We start from the raw sequence: 24,796 nt of genomic DNA, 5'->3' as shown, positions 1-24,796 counted from the left end.
AGAACATGTGCGCCAACCCTTGCAGCTCTTCAGTTTGACTGGATATGCCTACAGTGTCCTTGCTCAGAGGTCCCCAAAAATCACTTCAAAACAGTGGGTTGTGTGAAGGATTATGCCAAGTTGACGTGGTTGTGCTATAGATTAAAAGAAGTAATGGTTGGAGGGTGAAGGTAAGGAAGTTCTGCTCTAAATGGGAGTCACCAGGGAACAGCAGGAAATGACAGAAAACGTCCTCTGATGCTAGAGTTGAGGAAACAAAAAAAAAACCACCCTACCTTCCCTAGAGCTGAAAGCACTTTAGAGAAGATGGGGGGGAGGGGGCAGCAGTAATCTACAGGTAGACTGCTAGGACTCCTCAAATGCCCAGACTACACTGGGACTATTGGGACTACTGGCTATCAGCTGGCCTACCAACAAAAGGGTAGACTTCTTCTAGGGACCTGAAGAGGCCATTTCTCCCAGTGGGAAAGGAGTTCAGGCTTATTTCTAAAGGCCATGAAACAGCTTTTTAGTGCCTTATATCTGGTGCCTACCACTGACTTAATTTGGAGATATATTGGTAAAAGGCTCCCATGTGAGAGGGAACCCACTTTCTTCCCCTCATCCTACAAGGGCTGAGAGGGCCCCGCACTAAAGCCTTCATTAAGTCACTACTATTTACAGCTTGTTTGATGTGTTGGCTGATCCCCCTAGGAAAATGCCAGTGCTAATTTTGGCTGAGCCTTTTCCAGCCACCCGAGTGGCACCTTCATTCCTGCACTTGTTGCTTTGCACGCATTTAGCCAGTGCAACCAGTGTCAAGCAAGCTTGTCACCAGGATCCTCTGTCCTTCATGGGTCCTCGGGGAGCACACACTGCCCACACAGAGCAGAGTCCTGTCTCCAAACCGACTGCTTGCTCCAGGAAACACAGGGAAAAGTAAGAGCGTGGGTACTGTCCCCACTGACCGAACATGAGCACCACAGTAAAAGAAAGTCAAAACGGCAAGGTCATTGCTCTCTCTTTTTCCTTCCCATGAGCAATTGGGAAGTGATGCCAAATCCAGGAATATCAGGCAGGGAAGGGAACAGGGTGTCAACTTTCTTCTGCAAATAGAGAGCTGGGAACAGGGTCTAATACAGTTACTGCAGCTGAAGGGAAAGCCCAAATCCCCCAGCCTCTTTTAATGCTGCTGAGCTCCCAGACCCCTCATGGGGCTGCCTCATCTGTTCTGGAAGAGCAGAGTAACATCTGCAGATGGGGTTCCCGTGTGCTTGTAACAATCCTACATTAGAGGATGAAACCTACTTTCCAATATGGTAAAAACAGACCAGTCACCTCCTGCCAAGTTCTCAAGTTACAAAGAAAAAAAGGTTGGCATCTCAGCTAAGGCTCAGACAGAATCTTTTAGCCAAAAGTAATTTAATTTTCAGCACCAAAGCAGGCTGGAGAATTATTTAAAAAAACAAAAGGCGGGGCGGGGGGGGGGGGGGGGGGGGGCAGTGGCAGGCAGGGAGCAGGAGAAAGGAAGAAAAAGCACCTACCTACACAAACATACAGTGGCACAAATGTGCAATGTTGCTGCAGATCAAAGAGTGACTGAGTCCCAGTCTCTCCTTCCCTGCACCAGAGGTTGCACACTTCTGTGACCCCAGCAGCTGCTATGACAGCAGAAACCCCCAGCACAGCCCAGGTCAGCCACCCTAACTGCTGGGCCAGCTGGACTTCATCAGGGCAGAGTAGGAGGACACTGTGGCTAGAGCTCATTGAGATGAGATTTACTAGCTCTCCCTCTGCTATCGCATCCATCCATTCTCAGTGACTGGAAATATAAGACCTCCTGCCTGGTGCAGATACAACACTGGTCCAACCAAGGACCAGAGACAGACATCCAGAGAAGTACTCCAGTGAATCCTCCTTTTCCTACAATAGAAAACCTTAGAATAGTAACAACACAAGACAGTCCCCTTCACTACTTTTCATTTGAGGATATAAAAATCAAGACTTGCCCAGCAGCTTGCCTATGAAATTCCCATTCTCCACGCTCCAACCTCCCACTTTACAAAGGATGCATAGCAGAGAAAGAGAAGGGTTGTGTGACTTGCCCCAATCAACAGGAAGCCAGGATCAGAAAAGCAAGGATCCCAATCCACCAGCACTTGCTTTTATTGCTGGCAGAATATCATCTTAAGAATTATAGGGTTTTTTTTTTTTTTTTCTTCTTCCTATAAGGACCCCATGGAAGGAGTACCAACACAAAGACTAAGGAAAACAAAAATTAGTGGAAGTTTCCATGCCTTTATGCAGCAATTCCCACTTTTCTCCAGGGCATGTTCTTGTCAGAATCCTTGACCTTGGCTATGGTAACTCTAGGCATTGTAGCGATCCAGTTATTCAATGCCATCACTGTCTTGAAATGCAAGATGCTTACATTAGTCTTTATACAAGACAACAGGCTTCCTTTTCCTTCAGCCCTGCACAAAATTTTAAATGGATGGAGCAAGATAGTGAGGATTCTCAAGAATAGAGCAAGTAAGGAGCAAAGCTGGAAGTGTCCTTCTCCCACCTCATCATCCTCCCAACTGCAACAGGTAGATAGGACAGGACTTCTGAATGTGAAAGACCTGCCTCATGGTCCTCCCTGGCCAGGCAGGGAACGAGAATGCAGCATTTCAGACCTGTTCAAAAGGGCAAACCCCACTAGGTAAAACTAGAAGTTGTTAATCACCAAAATTGCCCATATTTCCCATGGAAAACCCAGCACCACGCTTTTAGTCACAGAAAAACAACTGAACAGACAATGCCTGAGCTTTCACGCTGCCTTCTTAGATAGGAAAAGAAGCAAGGATTCAAACCAGGCACACAAGCAGTTAATGGGATTATCCAGACACAGATAGATCTCAGCAGGACCCAGCAGGCCATGAACACATCTTATCATGCAAAGGACCCCTCTCCCATCACAGGGTTAACACGTGCCAGGCTGTTAGAGTCCAGCAACAGCCTCTCCAGTTTTAGGAACTAAACCAAACACGTATCAAAATACTGCTCGCCGTACCGGTACCTGCTCATCTTTTTCCTCAGCCTGGCGAACAGTTTAGTTTTCTTTCTGTTGAGGATGGCACGCAAATCATTTCCGTTACAGGATGGCACAGTCAAACCAGGGAGGAAAAGTTAAGCTTCCGAGCACCCATTCACTTGGTGCCACAAAACTCACTGCAATCAAGATGGCAAGTTCTCCTCTCTCTCCCTTTCACACGCACAGATACACACACACACACGTGCACACACACACACAAACATGTACACACTTCCCTTGGTTCCTAGAAAGCTATGGCCTGGTTTGAAGAGGGTAAGAGGGGGCTTTTTGTACCTGTCAGAGATCTACGTATATGTGAGCAAACTAGTGTCTTCCCTGCTCTTTGGAATATGGGGCCAGGGTGCACATGGAGAAGAAGAAAAGGGTAAACGTATAGACCAGCAGAGAACTGTAATGTCCTTTTTTCACAGGTAATCACAGGTCCTCACTCTCCCCTGTAAATATTGGTACACAAGAAACAAGCTCCCCATTCTCCTTTACTTATGCAATCTGTGCGCAGTTGTATACGTGGAACCTAATCAGCAGCTTTCCTACTACATCTTTTTCCAGTTTGTCCAATCATACTAGGATAACACTACAGATGTCCTAGGTCTTCTAGGCATCTGAGCCCTGAATGTTCAAACTCTTTCAGAAACAAATCCTGAACATATGTCTGAGGTTCCCAGAAATACATCAGCTGCTCTGTGCTACTGTGCTACACAGCCAGCATCAGATTCATCAGCCACAGTAATATTTCTGTAGGGCCTTGCATGAATGCCATAATGATGTGCACAGATAATTGCCTCTCTTCTCACACCTCCTCATTCATTTCCTGCCATTGTATCCATCTCCAATCCCCTTCCCAGTAGAGAAGTGTTAGGGAAGCATCTGCTCCTACTGCAGACCACAATAAGCAATCAGATCAGTGAGGGCTATTTCCTCCTGCACACTCTCGCCAGCCCTGCGCCACAATGAGAGGCCAGATGTGCAGGGGAGACAGGAGTGCCTCACAGCATTTCCTCACCACTATAAAGCATATTTACTACCCTGGCAAACCTTTGCCACGTCCTTCTACTACACCCTGCTCCACTGTGCTCAGGAGGAAGAGAGTCGCTCTGGGGCAGGTCTGGCATCTCAGCTGCAATGCAGGGAGTAAGTGATGAAGCAGCAGCACTCAGATTGATACCCACACTGGGACCTCTCTGTGTGTGTGCTTGGTTTTGGTTTTTAGGTCTTGTAGCCAGCCGAAGAGCACAGAACCGCAGCCGAGACACCCATTATAGCCCCAGATGAAGCTAGCAGTTTGTGGGGGCGGGAATCATGAGGACAGGTAATTTATTCATTGGAAGCTCTTTCAGGCCAGAAACTTCATGCCACAACAACAATGAACATGTCTGGGCCAGGCTGTCACTACAGCCTGCAATCTCTTCCTTGAGGAAGAAAGGAAGGAGGAGGAAGGAGCTGGGCAAAGCAATAGCTACAGCCTTCATCTGTCCCATTACCTCATCCTTTTCCAAGGGCCCTGGAGGATGCTGCTATCAGAGACAACACGGCACATGGCAGCAAGAGGATGGGCACCACGGCCTCCTCCCGAGGCTTCAGTCTTGCTGGGTTGTGATGATCAACAGACACCACATGCTAACTTGGGAAGAAGATATTATTTTCACAAGAAACACTCCTACTAGCATGTTGGAAATTTGGTGTTGGCAATCCAAAACTCAGGGGCCGAATTCAACTCAAACATCCTCTTTCTTTAGAGCTGGCAAACACCACACACATTGCTGGAACAAGACACTCAAGTCATCTATGCATGACAGCAATAGGAGGTTAAACTGGGAGGAGAGACAAGGGAGCACAGAGGTCTCAACAGCTGATCTAGCCCTTCCAAATCAATGCACTCAGACTGCAGCTTGCCCTTACTTCATGCTGACTTCACCTCCTCCCTCCATCAATGTACCAATTGAGGACTTGGGCCGTGCTCCTGCTCACCCAGCACGTGGGATTAGCAGCAGCTGGAAGCCAGAGCCCGACGCTGTTTCATCACTCACGCATTTGGATGGGAGCCAGACAGCCTCTTCCAGAGCCCAGCCTCTCCCTCCCCTCTCAGTGCTAGAGAATGTGCAGACTTGCACTTAACCATACAGAACTGGACCCAGCTGAGGAAAGAAAACTAAAGGCCTGGAGGACGCTCACTCCTTGCATACGTGCAGATTGGAAGTGCTCTGAGATCAGGAGGCCTCATGTTAGTGAGGCTACAACTACTTCCACAACACACACAAAGGAAACACACCTCAGCTGGGTACACAGGAGGGGCATAAGGATTTGGCAAACGGGTGGTTGCAAGTTTGGAGGGAGGGCCAGAGAGGAAGCTGGGGAAACAAATGGGCTCTTGGTGCTCAAGTTCACAAGCTGCAGGTACATGGTGGAAGCTTTTGAGGGAAAGAACAGGACAGGTGCTGGGCAACTGGACCCAGAAAGAAGGGCAGCTCAGTATTATATGTTAGTGCATGGAATTTGACTTTAAAAAAGCAGAGCTGAGTCAGGTGCCTAAATATCAGCACCTAGTGAAAGTTTAGGCCTCCAGATGCTAGTTTAGAAAAGTAAGAGATATTGCATTGTGTCACCCAGCCCCAAATGCAATCTTGGATATGTTCTAGGGAGTCTCAGGAGGGCGCTGACTGGCTATATGCAGGTAGTCAAATCACTCCCCAACTGACAATATGGAGGTTTCAATACCCCTGGTAGAGACATCCCTGTCCCTCCTCCCCTGATGAGGGAAAGACACTACTCCCACAGTTACTGACCTGGGCTGTGCTTTAACGGGGAAGGCATTGCCTGAGTACTGCTTGTCTAGACCCAGCAGGACATCATGGAGGTTTTGGTTCAACTGCAAAATACAAAAACAAAAGAAAGAAAAGGAATGAGAAAAGAGCCTAAGTGCTAGAAGAGAGTCTGGGCCAGCCTGCACAGGCTGACCAAACACAGGCTTGTGCCCAGACATGTGCACATACTCAGCTATCCCAAGAGAGGACAGCCCTACATCTGTTTCCACTCCTCCATGGGGTATGAAACACTAGAACACTCGAACTGTTCAAGAGCTGCTGGCACCTTGTGGGAATGCTCCGTCTCCCTTATACATCATCCTCGGTTTCTCTATCACCTGCCCCCACCAGTGTGCTGCCAGGTACCATTGCAGAAGCGGGCAGAATGTTTACCTAAGGGTCTATGTGCTAGAATTGAAGCTTCACTCTGGATTTGTAGCCAAAGCTGTTCCTCAGACCTGCTTATAAACCTTGGGATATGGCCATTTAAGCTGTGGAGCCAAAGGCAGCTGGACTTCCAGTCAACAATAAGCCTTGACTTCACAGGCTGCCTAGGCCATCTAGGTTTGGGCAGGACCTGGCTATCTTTGCAGAAACGCAATATTAGGGGTTAAACTCTCCCTAGCACCGAAGGCTGCAATATTCACTCCAGACACTCCTATTCTCAAACAGCCAATTCATAAACAAGATGAGATGCCAGATTTATCATTGGTAGGAGGAGGGATCCAATGCAATCAATGTTGGAGGCATCATGCCAGCAATACCAGCAGTAAATTGGATGCTATAGCAGTAATAAGAAACAGATGGTTCTTATGGAACAAAGCAAAAGACCTGCTCTCATATGAAACTCCTCAGGAAAGAAACATCCAAGACATGATATAAGAAGAGAATTCCTGTCTAATAAGCATCTTTCCCATGTTTTGCTGAATATAAATTAACAGCAACAAACTGATAATTGTAACAATCCTCCCTATTCTCAACAATCAGTTCATCCCTCAGTGGAGAAGAGCAGGCTATTAATTGGAAAGGTCTCCATGAAATGTCAGCAGGGCTCAAAATTGATGCATTACACTAAGGCAGAGGGCCCCTGAGTGCTGGGAATTGAAGGACTATAATGTTGCTTGTTGCTTAGCTGCTGTCTTGTTGTCAGGATGACATTGGGGAGGGGAGGGAATACAAGAGTTTTCCAGCTGGGCTCTCAGTCACTCATCAAGATTAGTGCAACGTTTTACAGAGGGCGTGCAGCTCTTAGGAGCAGCGTACAAACCTAAGGAATTCAAGACTTCTCTAGCTTTTAAGTGAAAGAACAAGAACGTATTTGTAAATGAAAGCGGCAATGGGGGGCTTTGCCAGAGACTGTTCCCGAGGTCTCTGCTGGGCGCTGGCACACAGCACCAGGACCCAGCCTGCCCACTACCAGGTTACAACACTGCTTACTGCTGCGATTCCCGACTCATGGCCAACTGGTAGCCAATGCAAGGGCCACGCTAAGCACTCAAATGCCTTCTCTTGCGTCACAGGGCAGGAAAGAAGCCAAAGCAGAGAGGTACTGCTGGGAAGTGCCTTCTTGAGGGACCAGAGTGAGGCAGGTCTCAGACTTCAGCTGACTTGCAGTTTGGCAGATTCCCTGCTGTTTTCATCCCCACAGCTAGATAGATGAGGGTTCACAGCAACTTGCTGCCAGGCAGCAGAGAAGGAGGCAAATAGATACCAGGCTGAGAGTGTCCAGGTTGTAGGTTACAGATCCATAATGTAGATGAACTAAAAAAGGCGACAAGAGATAGGCCTGAAAGTGGCTTTCCTTCCCTCTGTGGATCTGCAAATGAGCTCTGTCAAGTGACACAAACTCCCCACTGCTGCATGGCCCTATGGTCAATTCCCTGTGCTCCATCCCTATCTCAGACAGCCTTTCTCATAAGTGGCTCAGAAGAAACTAAGGATTAACGTTTTCCTCTGACTTAGGGCAAACCTTCCGTTTTCTCCAGCTGTTTTTTTCAGTTGTTTGGGGGTTTGGGGTTTTTTTTATTAACAGCGAGGAGAGAGTTTATTAGCAGAATAAGCTTTAGTTGCCTTACCTTGCTCATTTCTTTATGAAAGTTCTCTTCTAGGCCTGCTATACTCTGGAATGTGTTGACGTAGAAACCAACACGACTGCCAAATGAAAAATGAGACAGAAGAACTTAATGGACACAATGCTCTCCCAAAAACCTTCAGTTCTGCCCTTTCTGCTACCTCCCACCCACCATTCCCATTCAAACTCAACTCTGTCAGGTCTGGTACATGCTGGAAGAGAAGGGCAGCAGAGAAGCATGAAGGGGGCAGCAGAGAAGCGTGAAGGGGGTGATAGAGCAAAGGCCACGTATAGGGCAAACATGTCCAAGGTGAGGAGAAGGCCAGGTGGGATAGGATCTGAATTTGTGCTAGCTAGCGGGGAGGGACAGAAAGAAAAAAAAGGAAATAAGAGAAAAAAAAAAAAGCCACTGGTAGGGTGATGGAAAGGAAAAGGATAGAGGCTGTGACACACATGGATTGCGGGGAGAGCTGGGGAAATTGGCAGGAGGACAGATATTAATTCACTCTGAAGTCCCTCAGCACCAAGGGAAGCCAAAAAGCATGAACTGTTTGCTTCAGGGGCAGAAGAGTAAGAAAGCACAGTATAGGCACAGAGAGCAACAGGAAAGCAGAAGGATCATCCAGATAGCAGGAGGCTGTGAACAACCTGTGGCACCTTAAAATCCCAGCAGCTGCCTGCTGCCCTCCTTCCTCCAGCCACCCCACCAGCTGCCAACAGAGAGTGCCATACCAGCACCCAGCTGGAGGAGCAACAGCAGGAGGTAGATGTTCTCTAAGGCCAGCAGCATCACCATTCTGCACGTGGAACCACCCAGATGCCTGTATACCTCCCATCTCCTTCCTCAGCCACGCCTGCACACTGCTTTGAGCAGAGTCCTGACCTAGGCTGGGAGGAAAGGGGAGTGAAGGCAGACATCAGCACTTTCCTTTCCAGTCCTGCTGCCGCCCACTCTCTCCATCCTCCACAGACCAGCAGTGCCAACCCAAATGTGATCACTGCATTTAAAAATAAGAAACTGGGACACTCCTAGGAGGATTTTGCCTGCTTTCCACTGTGCCCTCACGATACTTCAGCTTCTGCTGCCCTCCAGTTCATCCTCCAAGCTAAGTGTTGGTCTGTTTCTTTCTCCTCCCTTCTCATCACCATCATCACTGGTATGGCAAATCCATGGTCTCTCAAGTCTTCCTATTCTCTCAGCCCATCTTCCTCTGCCCAGGCTATGTTTTGTTAATTAGAGCACAAGAGGACAGTTTTAACCACTAGTTCCTCACCGAGTCCCGTGTCACATAGCCAGGAGCACATCTAGGGGCAGCCACACGAGGATCCTTCCCTCACCTTTGTTCACCCAATTGTCCAAACCTGAAAGTGGCATCCAAAGCAGAGCAACCTGTCCTTTCATCCACCCTCTTGTGTTAAGCCTGCTGTTTCACTGGCTGCTCATAAGTTTGCATGGTGAGACACAATGATCAAGGCACCACCTCTTGGCTCTCTTCAACCCCAGTGTCTGTATAAACCCCTCTGACATCTCATCTTCCTTTAATCAGTCAGCTGACATACCCCCTCAGCTGCAGATGTTCCTTCCAGCCAGCTCCACATCCAAAATCTTAGAAGCTGGGCCACTGCCCAGGGAAGTTGGGCAGAGTTGGTGGGGCAAAGGGATTAATCAGACAAAGCATAGAAACACAGTTTCTTTTTGCAGTAAAATTGAGTTTTTCCATGAGGATCATGACACAAAGCACAGAAAGCCCAGGCTGAACTTGGCTGGGGGGAATCCTAGGACAGATGCCCTGAGATGATCCAGAAAACAAGAGCAGACACCCAGCCCAAGCTAAGGAGAACAGTGATACAAGAGCTAGGGTCTTTGCTTCCTTCCAACCAGCCCTTGGCAAAACTTTCAGTGCTCACCTGTTCCATAGCGAAGGCAGCTCCTCCTGCAGATCAACGTTCATCTCTTCAAACACCTTCTGAGCCTTTACTAACTCTTCTTCAGCCTTAATAACAGAGAAGGGAGATTGTCAGCTCCAGTGCAGACAAGTACCTTGCAGGGCTGGGACAACTGTGACTCCTTTGACTTCCTTGGGAGATCAGGCAAAATTCTGGCATGGGGTAAACCCCATCCTAAATGAGTCTCCCAGGAACAAGGGTTGCATCACAAGTGACATGATGCCCCTTCAGCTTGCACGTGTTACTCTCAGGTTTTCTCTCAATGGATTTCCCTGTTTGGATACTCAGAAAGTAATTCAAACATCCACTAATGTGTTTTAAGTTCTTTAAGTTTCCCTGGCTTCAAAAACCAAATGGAGCTGGTCAGGCAATTCAGCCTCCAGCTTGGATACGGATGAAGGTAACAGTGGCCCCTGTCCCTTGCCAGGTCTCTGAAAGGGTTGAAATCCATCCCAAAGAGCCCTCCCTCATAGGGACTCTCTGCTCGGGTAAGGTCATGCCAAAGCCCCATCTCTTCTGAGGAAGGGAGGAGGTCTGCATCCTTGGCTGATACAGCTCTCACAAAGCTGGAAGCAAGGAAGGGTATGCAAAGCATGAATTGTGCCAGCAGGAGGCCAGGCTGGAGTGCTCGAGCAGCAGGTCTTGGTTTCAGCAGTCTCACATACTCTAATCGGTGAGGATCTAACACAAGAGCAATCCCTGGCTGGCTGTTGGCCACCAACACCAAAAGAAATATGCCTTGTACAGGACCTCTTTCTCCCAGTTGAGAGTTTAAATTTGATCTGTTCATTTGACAGACCCCAACACTGATACATGAATTCTGCCAGATTTCAGTGATGAATAGGATGATCCTGTTTTCTGATGCTGACAGCAGATGCCAACAAGCACGTTCCCCTTCCCATATTTGTCCTAGGTGACCTCTTTCTCTTTTCAGTGCCCTGACTTAAAACTCAAAGCTTGCTAATTAAAACACTTCTATTCTGTAATTTGCAACAGCACAGCATTCTCTCATAACCCTGTGCAGTGGGATGCAGGATGGCAAATCCCTGCATGAGCAATGTGAGAACACATCTTAACAGGAAGGTCAGCACAAGTGCCTACTTATATGTGTGGCAACAGCAGGAGTGTCACAATGCCACAGGGCTCTGCAAAAAGCCCGCAAGCCACTGGGGAACTGGATCTCTCTACGAGCCTGCAGTCAGATTCCTACCTCTTCTATGAAATGAAGTTTTATCTTCTTTGTGCCAGCTTAATTAAAGAAATTAATGTGACAGGTATGCAAAGATTAGATTGATGGGAGAAAGGACTTAAAAATATTTTGCAGTTCAGAGTCCTGTTCCTCACAGTGTTGTATAGGATCTTTACACTCTCCATTTCTCTCCTGACTTATGAGCACACCGCAGAAGCTCCTACCTTCCAGCTAGCTCCAACTTTCAGAGTTGCTCATTGCCGCCAAAGGCAAGGCTAAGACTTTGTACTCAAGGTCAGAAGAGAAAGTTTCCCCCAGAAAAAGACACAACTGGGAAGTATTCAAAAGTTAAGCAGACCTTGTGATGAACAGGCAGGGGGAGAAGGGACCATGATGCTTCCACCCAGAAAACCCTGTATTTCACTGCTACACTCGCTGAAAAACCCAACATTTCAAGAGAGTTTGCAGAAAACAAACAAAAAGCCCATTTAAACAGAGACACAGTTTATGCTGGATCAGAGACGATGGTCACAAAGACTCATTCTGCCTTAAAATCCCTCTACGAATGAATGTTTCTAGTGTAACCATTTTAAAGGCAGAAAAAAAAAATTCTAGTCCATCCTTTGGCTTTATCTTATTCTGATTTCCAAACTAGACTGGAACCTGAATCAACCCAGGAGATGGGAGAGCTGGGAGATGAGGCACCATTGAATGCTGTTAGTTTTTCAGATACAGTGAATATTAATAATAGTCTTTCCCTCTCTTGTTTACCTGTTCAGAAGGTCAAAGAACCTAGAAAGCAACGTGTGAATATTGTAACATCCCGAGGCAAAGGCAAAATCAGCAACAGGCAACGTTCACTCTAGAGCAGCTGTAGGAGTCAGGGATCCATCTAGTGCCTGCAGCTCACCTAGTGCTCTCAGTCCCAGGTATAGCATTGAATTAATTCTTCACTCCTTTGGCAGCCCAGGGATCTTCCCACCAGTGGGATTTATTTTGCTTGGAAGCAGGGGTCCTAACAATGGATAGCCCTAACTGCTTCCAGCCGGAGCCAAAGACAGACGTCAACTTTGGTCATGAGCCCTGCTAGAAGAAAAGCCAGCTTGTGCAGTACAGTGGGGAAAGGAGGAAAGACATAGGTTTCAGGGCCACAGCCCATCGCTACCGTAGCTGTGCACTTTCTATTTCAGCTGTCATCATTGCCAACCTGATGGAAAACTGAGGCAGAAGGACATAATGCCCAGGTCCATGAAATGTGATCTCAAAAAACTCTTCCTCTCTTTTCCCTGCCTGAAAGGGGGAAGGTTTGAGCAGGAGCTGGATAACACAATTGCTTTCCTGACCTCCCCCCTAGCCAAGGCTCAGAGTGCCAAGCACAACCAGTTCAGTTATGATGGGCGACAGTTATTCCCCATTATGTTTCCTACCATCATGCATCCCAGCACTCATGAGTGTCTGGAGATATCCAGCCTAGTGTTTTCAGGCAATCTGGTGACCATTTCTCTTCAAACACTATTGCTGTGAACAGGGGTAATTACACACTGCCCAGTAAACAGTTTAGACATCCACCAGGCAGGGGTAGGGAGCAGAGCTGGGTGCCCCACCCCAGGCCCAAGCCCCCCACCAGTTCCAGCCAGACCTGCCTCTCAGAAGGGCAGCATGGCCCAGGACTCAACTTGCTGGCTTTCTCCTACAGACAGAAATACCATTCTGTTATCACTGCAGCACCAAAGATGTTGCTTTTTAGTCTGTATTCAGCATTTCAGGGAGCTTAGCAAAAAGGCAAGAATTTGCTGTTCTAAGCCATTTTTCCTTTTGTTTCAAAAAGCACAGTCACCAGAATTTGCAACTGAGAGCATGCAATAGCAAGCCCCCCAGGAGACTTTACAGAAAACCCTTGCTGTATTGTTTTTGTTAGTATCTGCTAAAGGCCTAATAAGCCAGTAGTTTGCACACTGGAGGGAGGGACTTGGTTTTACAGTACAAATAATAGGTCTTGCTGACCCCATTTTTGCTTGGGGGTTGTAAAATTATCAGGCAAGAAGAGACAGCAACACAGCTGCTGGTAAGGGGAAGGACTTTTTTTTTTTAGGCTTAACATTCAGAAGCTTTTCAATTAATGCAGTGTCATCAGCCTTCCCGCTTTTATCAAGAGCTTAAAGAGATTAAGGGTTGTCAGAAACACCTTCAGTCTTGAAGTCATGCAAATATAAAAATGGAAGCCTTTTTTTTTTTTCCTGCCTGCTCATGTTTGTGAAGAAAAGCTGGAAAACCTACAGCTTCAAAATACAAACTAATCTTCTTTATTGAGATTTTTTTTTTGGTTAGTCCCCAATCAACATAAAAATTTAAAAAAGAAAGGAAAAAAAAAAAACAAAACCAAGCCTCAAAGACTTGCACAATTAGAAACAAAAAAATTAAGGTTGGCAATACTATTATTTAGTTCAAGAATGAAGGAGGGAAAAATTAAAGGAGGACTTAACTTGATTTGAAAATATCTGGAGTGACTGAAAATACTAATGCTATGTAGCAGGAGGTTAACACCCCTCAACAAAGCGGGTGGAAAGATTACATACCCCCTTGTCACATGCTTTAGGGCAAAGTCACCCAGTACAGTGAAATTATCAAATGACTCTCAGTAGCCTGTTTAAGATCACAGAGCAGTGGATGAGGGAGCATTCGTAGGTACTGTTTCTCTAGGCAATCTGTGGGCAGTGGTATTACTATCAGTCACCCCAGCCAGCCTGAGAAGACAAAAAATGCCCAAGAGCTGATTTACTTATTTACATGTGGCTTAAGAAACTTCCCATACCTGCTTTCTAGTCCTCCAGAAATATCACCAGCCAAACAGACCAGTCAAGAACCACAACCACGCAGATCGTTCCCAGCACGGCCAGCCAAGGCACAGGAAAAGCCCCTGGCAGCCTGCCAAATGTCCTTCTCCCTTCGATCAAGAATGAATACATATTTCCTCCCTTTGCTATGCATCTTAAGCAGGACTGCTAACAGCTGTTCCTTCCCCAGGCTTTATTAATGTGGTAATGTAGCCTTTCCCCTGATCTGCAGTCATAAGCTGACTGTGAAAAACCCAGGTGCTTTATAAGGTGAGAGCGATTTAGTGTTTCTAAACTGCAATTCATTCACTGACAAGGAATGTGAAAACGTAGGAGCATTTGAATGAGAACAGATGAGCTCACCAGGAACTTGTGAGCAGGTAACTGGCACTCTCCCAGTCTGGGTAATGATTTACTATCCCTTGCCCATTAAAAGCATTTTCTTCTCACCGACTGTTTTCTGTCAGCTCCCTCCTATCCCTTAAGGAGCTCCAAGGTAAATACCGAGGGAGATTTCATCAGGAAACCAAGCTTCTCATATGCAAGTAGGATTGAAATTCTTAGTCCCTGCAGTTTCTCAGCTGCTCTCATGTCCCTCAAGATGCTGTAACCTAAACGTTAGGCTAAGTTTTGCCACACGATGCAACCATGACTTCAACCTGGAGATGTTCATATATATTACACAGGGTGCAAATTCCCTGATCTGGGCCGACCTCTTCTCCTATGCAGATTGAAACTCTGTATATCTGGAAATGGCTCTTTTAGACCACAAGAGGTAGGACAGTGCCCATATTGAAAACTTGGATTTTACCACAGGAGAATGCTGCAAGGTAACTGAGCAGCCATAGAAATTGCTTTTGAAACAATGTTTCTTTTTTTTTCTGGCTTTACTCAACAGCACAAATGCAGAAGCCAATTTTTCAGCGTTTCCTCCTTTTTCTTTCCTTTTTGAAACAGCAGCAATAAAAATTGACTGCTTCTCTTAAAGAAAAAGAAAGCAATAGTTGGAGGAACTACACTACATCACCCTCTGCCTTGGCATTATTCCATAGCCTTTCTTCATTCACACTTCATTTTAGGGGGAGAAAACAATAGTCCAGTATTAACACATGTGACTGGAAATCAATAAGGCAGGCACAGATTCATTCATTGGTCAGCAACTTCCATGTGTCCACTCTGGCTCAGGAGTATCAAGGACACACTTAACAGAGAGGACTAGAGTGAACGTTGCCTAGAGATTAGTTGCATGGTACGATCTAGAGCCCAAAATAGCACATGCAGGGTTAGAGCCAGGTAGATCAGCAGTCACCTGATTTCGGAGCAGATTAGTTTGCGCAACGAGGTGAGCTTGTAGCTTCCCTTGACACCACTGAGGCGCGGCTTTCTCAAGCAGTGAAACAGGCTGGGGGGAGGGAGCATGTTTGAGTGAAAAGAGAAAAAAATAAACAGAGAACAAGAGAGACACAAACATACATCTTTTAGGATAAAAAAAATTAAAATCACAACAGAGAGTGTGTTTAGAGGCTGGGCCAAACCAGTATCACCAAGGTGAGAGAAAAAACAAACATCCCAGGACCGATCAGTTATGAATCCTTTGAAGCATGCCAAGTTTAGCAGTAATTAATGCTCCAGTGTGGGCTGGGACACTGCAGACCAGCCAGGCAGCTGCAAAGAGTAACAGATATAGTTGTTAGTGACCTAGCACACAGACAACCCTACTCCAAGTCACAGCTGTGAAGTGGGAGCTCCTTAAAGAGAGGTCAGGATTAATTAACCATTTTAATTATTTGCATGCAACAGCTGAAAGTCCACAGTGCTTTATTTTAATGGCAGGTTGTGAGTTTAGCAGTAAGTGGCAGGAGTCCTGGGTGGGAAAAGAACATCCATATATTAGAGAAGAAAAAAAGAGACCACATAGCTCCAAAAAGTATTTGCATTGCTCTTTCTGTTACTATACCATGAAACATCAATCAAGTCAGTTCCCATTTGTATGCTGTGTCATAAACATGATTTCTCTTTCCTAGGGGCCTGTCATCCTATTCCAAAGTACCTCACACCAGAAGGACCCTACTTCAAATCTCACACGAGCAAAATCACAGTCACAGGAACAAAGAGGTGACCTTTCTACAACAGCCCAGGGCACACTGAGCCCTGGCTGCTGCCCACAGCCCTGCAGAACTGCATGACTGCAAGTGTGGGATCACAGGCTGGGCTGTGAAACCTGCCCATCTGGGAAGAACACACATATATAACTTTCAGGGACTCACTACTCCCATCTTTACAGGGATCAGGACAGTGCAATGTGTCACATATTATCCTGTGCATGGCCTTACAGCCTAAAGCACGGAGGGCGGAAAGATCTGATCCAGTGCACATTTTGGCTAATGAGAAGAGTCCAATCAAGTACTAAGAAACACTTTCACAGGCTCAATCAGGAACAGAGCACCAACTCCTAAATCTCAACTTTCCGCTCTTCAAACTGCACTGTTCTTCATACTTTTAACAAAAGAGCAACAAAGAATCCCTTGTGAATAACATCTTACGTGAGCGTTTGGGGCAACACAAGAGAGTGCAGCAATGACAAAGGCAGCCAGCCTCTTTGGTGTGGATCACCAGGTACCAACCTGAGTAAATGAATTCCTACAAAAACCATTTCCACTGCAGCAAAGATCTCACAGGCACACACCAATAATAATAATACCACGCCGCAGGGAAATTCTGCTCTCACCCCCAAACACAGTGAAGTACTGCTTTGAACAGAAAGCACAACCAGCTGGGCCTCATGCCTTGCATACAGAACCAATACTTGCTTTGCCACGCAAATGATGCAACGACACCTGAGCCATCAATCTCTCTCCCCTTTGTCCACCAAGGTTAATCGCAGTACATACACTGGGTGAGCAGATGACTAATGACTTGCAGCTTAAAAATAAAAGTACTGTGGCCATTAAATGCAGATCTTTCACTTGGGGGAGAGATGCATCTTTATTTCTTCCATGCAGGAGAAACACCAGCATCTCTCACATAGCCCATATCTCCCCCCTACCAGAAATAACTCTAAGCAAAGGATGACAACTCTTCTCAGCCTACTTAAAAGATACAGATCCAGGCTCTTTCTTTCCTGTACTGCTTCTAGCTTGAAGAGTCCTGATGTGCCATGGCCCACATTCAAGAGAATTAAAGATGTCTCCTTAGCCCTGGACTATTCTGTTGTGTCAAGACCTGTCCTGGGGAGTGGAGCACATGGGTTCAAATCCACTCAGGGTACAGGAATAATCCACAGGTCATTTTCTGGGCAGGAATTCAAACCATGTGCCTCCTCTAGAACAAGGTTACCACTATCACCTTTCTTCAGCTACATTTAAAAGAAAATCTTAATTTCTATTTACTTGCATGTTGGGCATGCTCTGTGGTTAACCCTGGATCAAGATGTTCACAGGCATGAAAGAAACCACACCCTAACAAGAGAAAACTCTTGGTTTTCTGCTTTCAGCTGTATTTATTATCCAGTAATTGTGACCAACAGACAACAGAACACAGTCATCAAGTGTGCATAGGGTGCCTTTCCACTGATGAATTTGTAAACTCACCCTCCTAAGGATCTCTGTCCTAGAATATCAGAGGACTTCACAAACACAACCAACCTCAAGCAACACTCAAGCACTTACTCTCACCACTGCTCTAAGATGGGGAGACAGAGCCCCAAGAAGCAAACTGGAAAATTTTTCAGGGGCATTGCAAGGTTTTGCTTCCCCCAGAGGCACATGGGCTTTTCTGACAGAGGTTGCTGGTCCTGCAGTATCTGAGGAAATGCATACCTAGGCCTTTGCCACAGAGAGATGCAGACTGATGATGGAGAGTCTGAACCAACACAACAGAGACCATCCTGCCTTCTAGGAGAACTAAACAGATGAGAAGGAAATACCTAGCAAAACCTCACCAGTTCACAACACCTCAATGATCTTAAAGGTCCTTTCCAACCTAAATGATTCTATGGTAACACACCCAGTGAAGAGGTACAGGCACACTTAAAACCTGCTCAGTAGGCAAATGTACACCTCCCAAAATGAAAGGATGGCTGCACATCCTTCTGCTTGCTTTACCTTTGCGATTTTGGTTTCGTCCTTCTTCTTTGCAGTTTGCAGGGCTTCGAAGTGGTGCCTGGCACTGTCGTAATCCACAAGCTTCCTTCCTCGTTTTGCTATACGAGACTAAGAAAGATGGAGAAAAGAGTTGTGACAATCTTCCCCAGCAGCCAAAACCACAAAGCCTCTCAGGAACCCCCCACTCCTCTTCACCCAACCTCCAGAGAGCACCCCGTGCTCTGCCCACACAAGGACGCTCACTGGATACTCCACACAGGCTGCCCAGAGAGATGGCCCTGGGAGCCACCGGTGACAACCACCATTCTAGAGAGAGCTCCTCAGGAGGAGGGCAGACCCAGCCAGGGAAAGCAAAGGGATCCAACCAACAACAGGCCCCACCTCTGGATGACATTAATGTTTTCGGAACTGTAGCTCCAGTGCTTTCTAAGCCTCCCCATGTGCCTGCATCCTACAGGCACCTGCTTCATCATTTTCAGGGCTTTCTAAGGGCTGCAGCCAGACTCTAACTAACCAGCTCACAGCCCTGGTTCGTGTGGAAGTTCAAAAGATTAAGTTCAACAAAAGAAGGCATTTCCATCGCCAGCACAGCAAAAGCACTCATCCACATGCTCAGGATACACCTAGGACAGCATTTTGGACCCTGCAACAGGAGGTCCAGACAGAATTGACTGCAGCCACAGGCAGTGGTCCATTCTAACTAGCTATTAAGCCAGAGAAGCGTGAGGGAAAACCGGTAGCACTGTGTCGCTAACAGGCAAGACACACTGAAGCAGTAACAAATACAAGGAGGGAGCCAACTGTGTACCAGACTCATGTTCAGGAATGGAGTTCTGATAAGTCCATAGGTGAGAATCCAGAACAGACAGTCAAGCCTGCGGCCTGATCCTCCATTACCCTTCTTCATCTGAGGTGCCTCAGGCTCTCTCCCTGAGCAGTGTTTCACCTCAGTGAGGCTCAGGCCCACTGGGCTGCCCTGTTTTAGGAGCCATCCACCCCGCTTAGACCCTTGCCTCCCACACTCTCTACAAACACCCCAGACTATCTGGGTTGGAGCACAGGTCTTCCCAGCCTGACCCTAGCACTCTCCAGCTCAGACAGCCTGGTCCAGCATCAGTGATCAGCAGTCTAGATAGAGACAGGCTGGAGAACTGGAGGGAAAAGGCATGGCAAAGAGCCAGGAGGGTTTCTAATAAACCTCAGCACCCAGGGAAATTGAAAGCGCAAGATGAAGAATCAGCATTGGGATTTACTTGCAAAAGCAAATCTCCCCCTCCACTGTACTTGGCAAGGAGATGCAGTCTCCTCTCCCTAAGCTCCTACAGATAAGGTGCAAAACCGCACTCAGGGCTGATCTTTCTGCCAGACCAGCTGGGACCAGTTCGCACGTCTCCCACACATGATCCTCTGCACTTTCAGCAAATGCTGGTGCAGCTCTGTGTGAGTCACAGCAGATCCGCAGGATCTCAGCCACATGCACACCCAAACTGATTTCAAAGCACTCGGCTCACTCCAGGAGAGACATCATGAAGAAGCCGAGCCACCCCGCAGTCGAGGTCACTAGAAGACACCTCCCAGACATCACGCTGCCAGCCAGGCACAGAGGCGGGATGTCGGAGGGGGCTTTCAGCAGCATGACAATCTCTGAGATGCTAGTTAATGCATCTTCCAGAGACACCAGATGAAACACACGGCTGGATCTGGGATTTAAGAGAGAGGATTTTTCCCCCAGGCCAGACTGGTAGAGATAGCTGGAGTTTTGCCCACCTCTGACATGGCAAACAGCCACTTCCAGGTTTTCCTGCCACCCCACCAGGGAGTTTGATTCAATGTCACCCATCTCTCAAAAAAAGGTAACTCCTGCCCTTTTTTGCAGCTCCTGATCTTCTAAACACTATCCTCACATTCCTACTAGAGTACGTGGAAATGCTGCAAGGTATGAGTACACTGCGTGCTAGTCCTCCTGGGGTAACTACTGATCACACGATTGCCTGTGATGGCAGTGATGGGACTTAGCCCAGTCCTGGAAGGCTGCAGGGCAGCTTCCTTCTATGACTCTAGGATAGCTGCAGCTACCCACCACTATCTGAAGGTAAAAGCTGAACTCCGACAGAGTTTACTGCTTTGCAAGAAATCCATCTTAATTTGAGCCTCCTTTAAAAAACAAAACAAAACACCGAACACCACCACAAAACACTTCCCCCTTCCCCCTCCCCACCCCTTACTGATATTTGGTTTTAAACCTAGTAGAAACAGGGCACCAGTTTCAGTGCAAGACAGAAAATCACCAATTCCACAGCTATTCAGAATTGGGTTATGGTTCATACTCTCTGGGCTCACTGCAAAGACCTGTACTCTTATTGCATACTCTGCAACCTCAACCAAAAACTTACTCAGAAATATCACAGATTATGCAAGAGTCCTACTCCAAGAAGTTATAGATATTGACCTGCAACGAAGGATAAAGTACTTTTTGCATTCCTGTTTTTCAAGTTAGAGAAGATAGAGAGGCTTTTTTCACCCCTCTCTACCCAACATTTTAAAATTATTCCCTTTAACTTATAAAAATTCCTTACTAAAGGAATGCTATGTTTTCACATTCCTGCTGTTGATCCCATTGCAAATCCAAAAAATTCAAGGGAATTTTTCCAGCCCCTCAAGAGAAGAAGGATTCAGAATATGTTAGAATTTAACAAAAAATAATGCATGCATGATCTAACTCATTACACATTTGAATTATGGGGCTGTTAACAAAAAACAGGCCTTCACATAACTAAATTAAAATCATTTTATCTCCGTAAATCATTTTTCATTATCACAGTAATGCTAGAATTCCAGGAAAAGCAGAAAATTTGCTTTTGTGGAAAACAAAAACCAGAAAACTATTACCATAACAAAAATGAACTCAAATATTCTGTAAACTACATAAGACTGGGGGTTTTTTGCCTGCCAAACTCAAGAACTCCAATTCCTTATGTGAAGCCAAACTACACTTCTGTACAACTGTAGCAACCTTCAACAACAGCACTTATAGGAGTTTCTACCAGTTGAAGAAAACATACTTGATTTGAGCCACTTCTTGATTTGAGCACTTCTCACTTCTCCGGGATAAGGAGGATGATGCATCTGGCTGAATTACCAATAAAAACACACTGACCTTTTTAAATTCATACCACTGGAAGTCCACTTTAAACAAATAGCCAACTCTTGTGAAATATATCCATATCTTATTGTAGGAACCAACAGAAAGCCAAATTCTCACTTGTTTTAGGAAGGGAAGCAGAGGTGAGTAGTACTCTCTTTAAAGCACTACCTAAATTGTGCATAAAATTGCTTTAACTTCCCATTTTCTAGAGCATCATCTAAAGACTGAGAAAGGAACATTAGTAATAAACACCTTAGTGGGCCATTAGGAAGTCAGAAAGGATCCATGGGAGCTCAGTGCCTAACACCTTGAGTTTTGGTGGCATTTGGGTGGTCCCAGTCTTGTGCTCCTTTTAAAATCCCACCATAAAACCTCAGCGGGACCCCAGCAGAATTAAGGAATCCTGGAGATACTCAGCGTGGAAAAAAGTGACACTCTGAGGTGACCCAGTGCAAAGCCAACAAGGCTGGTAAAAGGTGATTTGGACTGAAGCAGTGCAGAACTCTGAGTTTACAGCAAGCCTGAAATAAAACCTTCTGCTTAGGAAGCAGTGCACGAGCCCCCGCGCTGCTGAGGCACATGGCGTCACGCTACAAGGAGCGATCAGCTCTACAGCCTTGAGCGGGTAGAAAGCAACAGCAAGCCTCTTCAACCTTCCCCACTTCAGACTTCCAGGAACAGAAGAGGCTGAAAAAATGAAGCAAAAACAAGGAGCCCCAGGAGGCAAGGACACTGCTGTTCAGGGCTCATTTTACAAGCCTGTGACCCGTCCCTCCTTGATACAGCACGATCCTCTTGAAGCAACAAATATTGACAAACGTTTTAAGAGACATGTGTTGGGGAAAGGGTTGTTTTCACTGGGAAGTAGCCAAGCTGATACTTCCCATATGGTGATATCATTACTAGTGCTTCCATATGGTGAAGACATTTCCTGTATAACCTTCTCAAAACGAACAGAGAGGAGCTAACTGTGGGGGAAGGGAAGCTCACAGGACATCATTCAAACCCAGGCCCTTGGATACAATCTCCCCCCAAAAGACGCCTGGATAGCTCTCCCCCCTCCCTACAACAAGCTGGTTACATGCACAGCAGGACTTCAGGGATCACACAGAAATCTGCTGTCCACACCTATAAAGCACATTTGCCACTAACTGCTTCCTCAATGCTTTGTACTTACAAGGAAGTTGAAAAAACAAAGGACTGAAAAGAAAGACTGAGAGCTTGTGAGTTATTGCTGACCCTGCCCTCCGGCACTGTGATACAATAGGAAATTTTATGGATCCTCCTGTTTTGCACTTATGTTTTCTCTTCAGTATCTTTCCCCTGAATTCTTCACTCTCATTTCAAGCCCAAAGGAGAACATAACATTTTCACATGACCCAGAGCTGGAAAGATCTTGGCTGCTCTAAAAGAAGAGCTTGCAGTAGCACAGCACACACGTCCTCCTTAAGAAGATGGGGATGCAAGAAATTGATTCTTATGAGGTTTCACCTGCTGTGACCCTGTAGATCAAAAGGTTTAAAGAGAATCTTACTTTAATATCTGGAAACTGGCCAAGGTACGTATCCATGGTCAGAAGTGCCTGATCCACCAGCTTCTGATGGAAATCTGTCCAGAGAAGATCATTGTTCTGAAAAACAAAAGTAATGAGCTAACTATTAAGAACACAGAGCTCTGCATTTCTGGTTTTTTTTCTGAGTGCTACAGTCAACGATTTCAGTTCCCCAGAACTCCTAAGAAATAAACATTTCTTTGAAAAAAAACTAAGGAGCAGAGAAGTTAGCTGAAAACAGAGATCATGCCAGAAATGTAGAAACAGAGAAGAAAGCTTGGTGCTGCTAATTCAGGTGACCTCTACAAGGACACAACACCTTTTGTGAACCTTTCTTTGAGGGACTGTCTTTTCCCCTGCAGTGCTAGCCCAAGTCTATACACTAGAAGGGAAGATGAAGGTTAGGCTGGCTTTACCTTCTCCCAGCAGCCACAGAAGCGGGACACCTGACACCACTAGGCACCATTTTCTGCTTTTTATTACAATGCAGCTTTCTGGAAGATAATGAACAATAACAGAAAGCTATTCTAGCAGTCTTCAGCCCTCACACCACCTGCCTCCACAGCCCAATGGAGGTCACATCCAAGGCTTGCACCCTAACCTGTGCACACTTTATCCTTGATCTTATCTTAGGCTCAGTAACTTCCCGCCAACATTTTGGATTAGGTGGAAATTGCCCCTCTCTCCTGTTTTTCCAATTGAACGAAGGGTTTTGGCTAAAATACTCAGAAAAAAATGCCTACTTTGTGTGGGTATTTATTACTTTTTGGGGCAGGAATAGCACTTTTCTCCTGCCTGACATTTCCTGAAAGACAGAAACATAAACAAGGGCATTAAAGAGGGAGGTGGAAGGCTGGAAATATTCCTGCAGACCCGCAGGGTAGCTACAGTTCGTTCTCAGGACTCATGTTCCCTGGCTCAAATTCTCTGAAGGGACGGTTTCCCAGGAGTAGCTCAGGAAGAGAAAAAAGGCCAACAGAGAATGTGAAGCCAAACTAGCTGAATTACAACTGCATTATTTACTGCAACAGCACTTCCTAATGGAACGTTTCCATGTTAATGCAAGCACTGACCTGGACATGTTCAGGTTTTGTTTGATTTACCTGCTTTGAAGTCAGTATTTCCTAGGCAAGATGCAGATGTTATTTCAGGTGAGATTTTCTGCACAGGAAAGCTGGGGAAGGGAAGAATCCTTCTCCTCTATTCCTTCCCCACTGCTCCCATGCCACAGACAGCTGCAGGGAGGCCCAGTCCTGCAGCCTCATGGCAGATGGATCCACGGTGCTGACCTGCCACAGCTGCTGCTCAGCAGAACAGCTGAGCAAGAGAGCAGAAGGCACCTGCCTCCAGCTGGACCAACCACACACACAGGCCAAGGGGGATCCAAGCTGCCAAATGACAGGCTGTGCCCTAAGCTCCACAGAAAACACCTGGGAAAGTTGGACAGACATCACCTCACTAAGGGATGAGAAGAACAGCAGGTTGGGGTGACACATGGCTCAGCCAAACAAGGTGGCAACTAAAATATGGCAGCTGGTGGTACTGCTGTGAGCGGGAGCTTGTTGCAGCTACACAATGGCTGCTCTGACCATGCTTTGGCCATAGATTTACCTTCCCCTTTCTCTTGCACAGAGCATAAGCAATAAATGCAGTTAACCCTACTGACTCTCTTTTGGCATCTTCCATCCCTGTTTAGCCACTGTTGGGGGAACAAATTGCTTGTGGGCATAAGCATATGGCTCTGTGTAGCATTCAAGCATCTGGGGACAGTGCTCTCTACAGAGACAAAAATACAGTCCACATCCCTTCAGCTTTCCCTTCTTCCCAATGCTGAGTTTGTCTCTCCAATTATTCTGCAAAGCCATATGCCCAAAGAAACGTGGTGCACAGACACAGCTTCCAAAGCTCATCGCCGCTGACAGACCAAGCCTGGTGACCCCACATCCTGGACAGAGTCTTACCTCTGCTATTTTATTTGTGTCATCTCTCCCAGGCCAATCCGGCTCATAAACTTCCTGTAAACACTCTGCCAGCTTCTTGGAGGCCTCGTGCATGGCTAGGAAAGAAGAGGGAACTGC

At 46.4% G+C, this 24,796-nt stretch overlaps 1 protein-coding gene across 20 annotated transcripts in view; it reads right to left on the bottom strand.

Annotated features, from left to right (window-relative positions):
- Positions 1 to 24,796, bottom strand: part of BIN1 (bridging integrator 1) — a 105,192-nt gene that overhangs the window by 26,291 nt on the left and 54,105 nt on the right. For 6 of the 20 annotated variants that reach the window (XM_030017521.2, XM_030017523.2, XM_030017529.2 and 3 more), the window contains exons 4-11: positions 24,680 to 24,774; positions 22,701 to 22,796; positions 18,022 to 18,129; positions 15,228 to 15,320; positions 9,857 to 9,942; positions 7,953 to 8,028; positions 5,860 to 5,942; positions 3,035 to 3,085 (exon numbers count right to left, since the gene is read on the bottom strand). In XM_030017521.2, the coding sequence (XP_029873381.1) occupies positions 3,035 to 3,085; positions 5,860 to 5,942; positions 7,953 to 8,028; positions 9,857 to 9,942; positions 15,228 to 15,320; positions 18,022 to 18,129; positions 22,701 to 22,796; positions 24,680 to 24,774 (688 nt within the window). The remainder of the gene's footprint in view (positions 1 to 3,034; positions 3,086 to 5,859; positions 5,943 to 7,952; positions 8,029 to 9,856; positions 9,943 to 15,227; positions 15,321 to 18,021; positions 18,130 to 22,700; positions 22,797 to 24,679; positions 24,775 to 24,796) is intronic. The other 14 variants (XM_030017525.2, XM_030017541.2, XM_030017533.2 and 11 more) reach the window with 5 other exon arrangements.

The sequence above is a fragment of the Aquila chrysaetos genome, chromosome 6 (genome assembly GCF_900496995.4).
Source record: "Aquila chrysaetos chrysaetos chromosome 6, bAquChr1.4, whole genome shotgun sequence".
Lineage (NCBI taxonomy): Eukaryota > Metazoa > Chordata > Aves > Accipitriformes > Accipitridae > Aquila > Aquila chrysaetos.
Note: the sequence above shows the minus strand (reverse complement) of the source record. Positions and strands in the feature narration are given on the sequence as shown.